Raw genomic sequence first — 8,817 nt, 5'->3', positions numbered from 1 at the left:
TACCTGGATGAGTAGATAACCTTCTATCCTATCTCCTATCTGTGAATATCATGAGACATTAGTGGGAATACTATGCCTAGGAATGTTTATGATCCCACATGCCTCCAAAATGCATATGCATAATTCATCCCAAAAATCCACTCAATTATACATGAAAGGTTTGTTCTGGTGGCTGCTTCCTCTGACGCCTAGCTAACTAACAGCATGTAAATCCTACTGACTGACGTGCTCTTTGTCCTGCTCGTCTCTAACTCCTTTTCTGTGTGTACTGCGCACATCTGCTCTCTCTCTCTCTCGCTTCTAACCTTTGCTCATGGACAGACATTACTAAGGTGAGCCCTTCTGTGCACCCCAGAGCATGAGCATGCCAATCACTTGTGTGAAACGCGTAAGCATGTTTAAGAAGTCGTGACAATATAGATTTTTTTTATACATGCATCTTTTTTGAGTGCCTTGGATCTCTCTTCATTTTCACTTCTGGTGTTGCATTAAAATGTCACGGCGTACGTTTATGTTATTGATCGCTGCATGTTAGTTCATGTGACAGCATTGCGCGCGCTTGTCAAGGCGGCGAGCGAGACAACTTAACTCCAGCGCCTTGTTTATGAAGTTCTAGAGTGCGGTAGAGGAGCTCTGAGCGATATCAGAATAATCATGTTCTACACTGTGCTGAACACAACAGAACACGGAACGTGGCGTACAGACCCTCCCCCCTGTCAGACACAGAACCCCCCCAGGTCTCCGTGGATATCCCTGGACGTTCCGTCCCTCTCGATTCAATTCCGCCTCCTCGGGATGATCTAACAGACGTCTGTGCCACACAGATGAAAGGCGCCCGCCCACCCGCCACCCGATTAGTATTCTGACTTTGCCACCGTCGCCACCCCCTCCCCCTCAAAGAGTCCCTAACAAATACTGCCAGCAATCCCACTGTGATCAAACCCCAGTGTTTTAAGTTCACTTTGGGCCAGAATGTGTTTGCGTCTCCGCGGTCTCGGCAGACTGGAGCGATTAGCACAGAGGGAAGGGAAGGAGGATGAGAGGGAGGGGTGCTGTGTTGGTGAGCCTCCCCTCTCTCTCTCTCCCCCCCACTTTTGTACAAATCCACCAGGCTGATGAATTATTTACAAAAGAAGCCTTGCCACAAGAAATATCAATTTGTCAGCCATTTAAGCGGGATTAGTACAGTGATCACAGGAGGGCATGGCCCTCAATGGAACGCACTGCTGAAGACACATGGAGGTGGTGCTGGGTTTGATTGGCATCTTAAGCAGCTCTTTAGCCTCTCTACATCAGACTCTACAGTCAAGCAGGCGGTGTGGTAGAGTTTCTGTGTGGGTGTGTGAGTGTGTGTGTGTGTGTGTGTGTGTGTAGCGAAAGGGCAGCTAACAGAAGATAAAAAAAACCGTTGGTGTTGTGAAGAAAACATCTAAAAGAGAATGCTCGAGGCCGCTGTGTCTTAAATTCACAGAGAGATTTAAGAGCTATGAAGTCTCCAGTCGTCCCTATACACCAAACTCTCATTATTTACCGTTAGCCGCTCACAAAACTGAAAAGCTCTGATTTGGTTTGAAATCATTCATCTGGCACCACTTTTGATCATATATTTTACATATGTTTTATATATTTGACCTTTTATATATTGTTAAGCTTTATACTATATATTTTTATAGTGCTTTTTGCATATGTTTTCATTTTAGTTTTGTCATGTGTGTACTGACTTCTTTCTCCATTCTCATTCTCATAAGAAGAAATTAATAAGATGATAAATGACTCTCCTGAATTGACACCAATGGATTACTTCCACACACTCTGATGAATGACCCTGATAAGTGGCTAACATGAATGACCCTTCCTCTCTCCTCCCTCTACTCTTCTCCTCTACCCTACTCCCCTCTCCGCTCCTCTCTTCTCCCCTCCTCTCCGCTCCTCTTCTCCTCTCCTCTCCACTCCTCTCCCCTCTTCTCCCCTCTTCTCCTCCTCTCCTCCTCTCCTCCTCTCCTCCCTCTTATCCTCTCCTCTCCTCTCTTCTCCTCTCCTCTCCTCTCCTCTCTTCTCCTCTCCTCTCCTCTCCTCTCCCCTCTGCTCCTCTCCTCTCCTCTCCTCTCCCCCCCTCCTCTCCTCTCCTCTCTCCTCCTCTCCTCTCCTCTCCCCTCTTCTCCTCTCCTCTCCTCTCGTCTCTGTAGATGTATCAGTCCAGCCCTGGCGGTCACTCATCATGCAGCAGTGAGCCGTCGCCACTTGGCAGTGCCACCAACCATGACAGTGGAGTAGAGCTGGCGCTGACCAGCGGGGGCAGCATGGGTGACCTGAGCGCCCTCGACGAGCCCTCGCCCGCCGGGCTTGGGCTCGCGTCCACCGCCGCCGACTCCACCGCCACCGCCTCTGTCTCCATGGGAACCATGTCGGTCGGCCTCCACCTCCGCAAGAACGCCTGCAACACACTCAAACTGGACCACCTGAAGAGGGAGAAGCTGAAGACGGTGAGGGACTCCTGCTCCTGGGCCAACATGCCGCCCCCTGGCATCAACGCCAAGCTGCCGCCCCTGCCAACCAGCGGTGAGTGCAGACGCCACCACGCACCATAATCATAATCGACACCCAAACTATACGCTTAACATATAGCACACGACCATAATCAAGTCCCAGATTATACGCTGAACGGATGTGATGCGATCCAGGAAAACCCTTCACATGGTGCACTCAAAATAGCTTGATTTTTGCTCCGTTTCAACTTAAGATTCTGATACCATCCTGGCAACATTCTTGACACTGTCCCTATAGCAAAATCCTGGATACCATCCTCCCAATATCTGGGATGTTGCTAGGATGGGATCAGTATCATAAATTGATAAATTGCACCATGTGAAGGGTTTTCCCAAATTGCATCACATATAGCACACAACCAGAAAAAAATCGCTTTTTTCTACACAAATGCACTGTTCTTTGTATAGTCTTTGAGTGGTCTTCGTACTCAACATCTTGTAAATGAGGGCTAAGCCTTCAGTGTTTAAATCAATCGAATCAATTCATATTCATATTTTATATTTAAACTCCAATCAAGTCAATGGGTTGGACAAGATGATTTATCAATGATTTGTTGATGATTTATGAATGATTTATGAATGACTTACAGCGATTTCTCCCGATGACTGACTTGTTCTCATCTGCCACTCAGGTTCCATTCTGGAAACTTCCGGCAGCAGTGTCCCCCCCGGCCAGATCATGGGCCCCCGCCTGAGCGACCTTTGCCCCGGCGAGGTGACGGTCCTGAGCCGTCTGAGCGAGCGCCGCGACAGCACCAGCAGCACGCTGAGCTCGGCGTACACCCTGAGCCGCCGCTCGTCCGGCTTCTCCCAGTGCTACTCCAGCCGACGCTCCAGCGGCGCCTCGCAGCTCGGCGGGAACGTCAGCGGCGCCGGCGGGAGGCCGAACAACCTCAGCTCGGCCGACTCGTACGACCCCATCTCGGCCGACCTGTCGCGCCGCTCCAGCGAGGCCAGCCAGGGGGCGCCGGTGTCCCTGAGCCTGACGCCCGCGCAGCACTACCGCCTCAAGGCCAAGTACGCCGCCGCCACGGGCGGGGCACCCCCGACGCCGCTGCCCAACATGGAGCGCATGAGCCTCAAGAACCGCGTGGCGCTGATGGGGGACGGCGGCGGAGGGGAGTCGGGCGGCGGCGGGTACCCCTACGGGCACGCGCCGGCGGTGCCCAGGCGCTGCAGCGATAGCGGCTACGCTAACGTGAGCATGCTGCCGCACGAGGCGCCGGGCCGACTGCCGCGGAGGGCCAGCGATCCCGTGAGGCGGGCGCCGGGGATGGAGCCTCTGATGTCGCCGCCGCAGCGCTTCAACAGCTTGAGTCGCGTCAACGTCCAGCAGCCCATGGGGCTGTCCGAGCGACAGCTGCACCTGCAGGGGTACGTGCACTCGGACGGCAACGGCAACCTCCAGTGCGCGCCCTACGCGCCGCGACCCCCCAGCATCTCCGAGAACGTCGCCATGGAGACGCTGGCCTGCGGGCCGAACGGCGGCGGTGGCGAGGACGAGCTCGTGCTGCCGGACGATGTGATGCAGTACATCACGACTCAGCCGGACGTGACGACCCAGGCGGCCCCGATGAACGGCTTCGCCCCTCAGACGCAGGATTACCACGGCAACCAGCTCCCTCTGAAACAGCACCCTCAGCAGCACTCTCAACAGCAACAGCAGCAGCAACAGCAGCAGCAGCAGGCGTGTTTCTACCAGAGACGGATGGCAATGGTGGACGCCAACATGAACACCAGCCCTGCCAGGCAGCCCCCGCTGTGCCACATGAGCCCTGGCACCCAGCAGCACGGGCAGGGGCAGGGGCAGGGGCGTGGGCATCCGGCGTCGCCTGGCTCGGTCAGGACCAACCTGCCGGTGCAGTGGAACGAGGTCAGCTCTGGCTCGGGACCGACAGACGGATCGCCGTGCCAACCCAAGCAGAGCTTCGCCAGGGAGCGGCAGAACCTCCCCATCGCCGGCACCGGCCCCGGCCCCGCAGCCGCCGGCGTCCAGCACAAACACCACCAGCTGGGCCCCGGCCAGAACCTGAGCCCCAACCAGCAGGTCCGACCAATGAGCCAGAACCTGGCCCAACACCACCACCACCTCCACCCCCTTCACAACAACAACCACCAGGGCTTCAGCGCTCAGAGGGGGGGCAGCACAGACTTCCTCTCCCAGAGGATGAACTGTGTCCAGGCACAGAGGCAGCAGCAGCAGCAGGGGATCAACCACAATGAGCAGGTTCGGCTCCAGCACAGCTACAACCAGGGCCTGGTGTCGACGGACGTGAACGGAAACGCCATGCAGACCCAGTACCCGCCCCGCGGCAGCTTGGCAGGAAGCGGGGCAGATCTGCTGGGCACGGGCGTCGGCGGCGGCGTTGTTGGCGGTGGTGGTGGCGGCGGTAAGAGGCTGAGCCAGCAGTCCACAGACTTGCAGAATAACAGGTTAAGGACTCCGCTCGCGCCCAGTCAGAGCCATGTCACCTTCCAGCCTCATCAGGAAAATTACTCCCAGATGAACTCCGACCAGAAGAATTACGCGGCCACGCCAGCGCCCCAGCTTCCTCTCCTGCGCGGAAACCAGGGGCTCGTCCAGCCAAGGCCGCCCACGGAACCCAAAACCTCCAGCCAGAGGCCCTCGGGGCCGAGCACAATGCAGCAACCTGGCTTCCCACAGTCGACCTTCAGTCCCGCTTACGGCTCCTCCGAGGCGAGCCCGAAAAAGCCTGGCACGATCGCCCACGACACCACGGACGCCAACGACAACGCCATGTTCTACACCGGGCAGATCCACATGTTCGAGCCCGACAACTTGAACCTGCAGACGTCCTCCTGCACCAGGGACGACAACGCCGACGACTCGTTGGTTACCATGGCGTCTCCGGGGACCAATCAGGTGTCGAGTACGGTGGACTCCACCCACGGCTTGGAGCAGCCGCAGATCGATTTCGACACCATGCTGGACGACGGCGACCACTCCAGCCTCATGTCTGGCACCATCAGCCCCAGCATCCTCCGGAGCCTATCCCAGAATTCCTCCCGCCTGACCACGCCCCGCAACTCCGTCACGCTGCCCTCGGTGCCCGCCGGAGTGGGCAACATGGCCATCGGGGACATGAGCTCCATGCTGTCTGCTCTGGCCGAGGAGAGCAAGTTCCTCAACATGATGTCTTAAAAAGCCTCGTGTAAGCACTCACACACACACTCACACACACTCACACACACACACACAGGAGGTGGAGTTACAAACATGTGGCCGCCTGCCACTTGTTACTTCGGAACTATGGCCTCTGTGCACTGACCAGTCTTGACCCTCCTTCCCCACAACCCCCTCTCCCCACAACCCCCCACAACGTTACTTATCTCTGAACTATTGAGAACTATTCATTCAACGGCAGATGTGACTCATAAACCACCTGACAAGCTTCCTTGTCGAATATTGACCGTTGCCACCTACAGCAGCAGAAACCGGAACAGGACGCTAAAAAAGAGGGAACGATCAAAGGACTGACGAATCCCATGTTAATTTCATTTTTTTGTTTTGTTGTTATGGCAAACATATCTGATCTGTATAGTATCAGTTAGGAATTTGAAATAGTAGTCTCCTTCCATTGAAAGCCATATTTTGCCTTAGATGTGTACCTGTATGAATATATGAACAGGGTGGATCTAGAGTTTTTGGCGAGCCACCCTTTCCTGCGCTGCCGTCCGGATGCAGTGATGAGACGTCAGTTTACGAAGTGCCTTGCTATGCTAACGCATACGCATGTGCATATGAAAGACTCTAATTCACATGCTAAAAAAGTGTTTCAACCAGGGAAAATATTCAATGTATATGATTTTTCTTTAATTTTTTTTAATTACATCATAGTTCAATAGAAATTATCTGTAAATTCTGTAAATGAACTGGTTTTGACAGTCCATGATTCCATAGAGTGTTACTGAGACCAGATCCTCAGCCGTGACGCTACAATCCCCTACGTTAGCAGTAAGACAGTGAGCAGATCCAAGCAGTTTAAGGTTTAGGGGTTAAATGATATTATGATCGCTGCCGCTGACTCACAAGGACATCCTTCTGTTTGTCTGGTACTTTAAGATTTGTCTTAAAAGCAATGCTGCGCTATGGGGGCACTGTGTTCTGGAACTGGAATCTCAGCATTGACCAAGATGGAATATGCAAACTGACATTAAAACGAGGAGGCCACTTAACTCAAACAGTAGGCTACTCCGTCCTCAAGAGTACTGGGACTTTGACTCCAAAGGACTTGATGCTGTCGTCTAAGTTAAGAAGCCGTCTTTTTTGTATACTTGTTATGATCCCTCCGTGTGGTGGGAAATGTATATATCTTTTGTACATTTTTATAAAATACAATATGGCTGTTTTTGTACTGAACTGCAGTGTGGTGTCTTTTTCTTCCCTCTCTGAGTCGGTTTGGTTCGTTTTCATGATCATTCATGTGCCTCTCAGGGGAACAGGAAGACAGAGAGAAAAATGCCAGTAGTACTTCCTGCACATGGTGCAGTTAATTTAACTGGTCCCCAGTTTAATTTACCAACATGACAGAAGCATCTGTAAGAAAAAGTTCCTCTGGAAAAGTGAAATGAATAAATAAGTAAAATAATAGAATTAAAAAGTGAGCAAATAAACTCAAAAGTTTTCCTTTGTGTATACACCCCTTCTCTTTTTTGTAAACAACGCTCAGTGTACTGTATACTATAAGACATTATTTGTCTGTGCCTCTCAATTCAATTCAATTCAATTCAAGAGAGCTTTATTATCATGCTTACATGGCCAAAGCAGAACATTTAAACATAAGGTTTACATAGAGAATCTCTCTTTCTCTCCCTCTCTTTCTCTCTCCCTCCCTGTGTCTCTCTCTATATCTCTCCATTAAACTGTATTAGCAGACAACTCAATGTACCGTATTTTCCGGAGTATAAGTTGCACCGGAGTATAAGTCGCACCAGTCAAAAAACATGACTATAAGTCGCATTTATTCAGAAATGTATTCACAAAATCCAAGACCAAGAACAGACAGAGGCTGTAACTAGACACAGAGGCCAAAAAGATTAATGCTAATGATGAGAAGGTGTGAATGGCCGCCCATCTGTAGCTGTAGACAGCTGTAGACAGTAATGTTTACTCCTCTTTCATTTTGGAATCATTAAAAAACATGTTCAATTTCATATATAAGTCGCACCTGACTATAAGTCGCAGGGCCAGCCAAAACTATGAAAAAAAGTGTGACTTACAGTCCGGAAAATACGGTATACAGATCACACATAGTGTATTCACTCCTCTTAACTGTCATCCTCGCGATAAAATAAAACCTCTTCAGTTTAAAGACGTCCCAGTTTCTCCCGGTAGCCGAGTGGACTGTTTGCCATATCACAAGGGCTAAGGCGTTCTTCGTACGGCCTTCCTTTAATGTTGGAGCGATATTAGTGTTGATTGCTTTAATAATGTACAAGCAAACTTCTCCTCTTTCTTTGAAGTCATATTTCATCCCCCTCTCTGCTGACAATGCACAGTCTCTCAGAGGAGCGCCGGGCGTGCCAGGAAAATATTCGAAAAGACACAAAACATCTTTCATGGCAATTACACGGGCTTTGAAATGGACCCTTCTCTCAAACAGCAGCCCTGAACCAGATTCTTTAACACTGGCACGAACTCTGCTACCAAACCGTTCCAAAAAAATAAAGAGAAAGAGAGAGAGAAAAAGAGAGAGAGAGAGTGTGTGTGTGTGTGTGTGTGTGCGCAAGGCGCCCACTGTGCACTTTCTAAAGTTAGCCTGCGTGTTGTCCAAAATGAACAGTGGCAGACGGGCCCAGAGGAAGGGGGGCTGGAGACGGCACATTAAACAGCCAAGGAGGAAGAGGAGGAGGAGGAGGAAGATGATGCTGAGAGGTCCGGGGACACCCTCTCCCTCCACTGCGAGCTTCAGGAACAAATGGTTTTGATTCTGACAGGGAATTCTACTGAGGATACGTTTGATGTGGAGTTTTTGATTGCTGGCATTTCTTATTCTCTCTGATAAATGGAGCTGAGAAAATAGCCTGAGGATACGACCCTTTTTTTTCGGTGTCTTTTTCGGAAGCAAAAAAAAAGAAAAAAAAAGAGACATGAAACCCTCCTCGCTCAAAGGCAGGAGATGGAGAATTGACTTAAGCTGATGTGAAATTTGCAATACCTTCATTAGACTATGATTACATCAAGGGGAAATTTTTCAAAACAAAAACGGGAAGAAATCTAATCAGAGCAGACAATTACAATACATTTGGC

At 51.1% G+C, this 8,817-nt stretch overlaps 1 protein-coding gene across 1 annotated transcript in view; it reads left to right on the top strand.

The window, feature by feature from the left end:
- gli2b (GLI family zinc finger 2b) overlaps positions 1-5,709 on the top strand; it is a 105,671-nt gene extending 99,962 nt beyond the window's left edge. The window contains exons 13-14 of the mRNA XM_062527682.1: positions 2,187-2,559; positions 3,179-5,709. Coding sequence (XP_062383666.1) covers positions 2,187-2,559; positions 3,179-5,709 — 2,904 coding nt within the window. The remainder of the gene's footprint in view (positions 1-2,186; positions 2,560-3,178) is intronic.
- The last annotated feature ends 3,108 nt before the right edge of the window (positions 5,710-8,817 follow it).

Source organism: Sardina pilchardus, chromosome 23, assembly GCF_963854185.1.
Source record: "Sardina pilchardus chromosome 23, fSarPil1.1, whole genome shotgun sequence".
Lineage (NCBI taxonomy): Eukaryota > Metazoa > Chordata > Actinopteri > Clupeiformes > Clupeidae > Sardina > Sardina pilchardus.
This window is presented reverse-complemented; position numbering and strand designations above follow the sequence as displayed.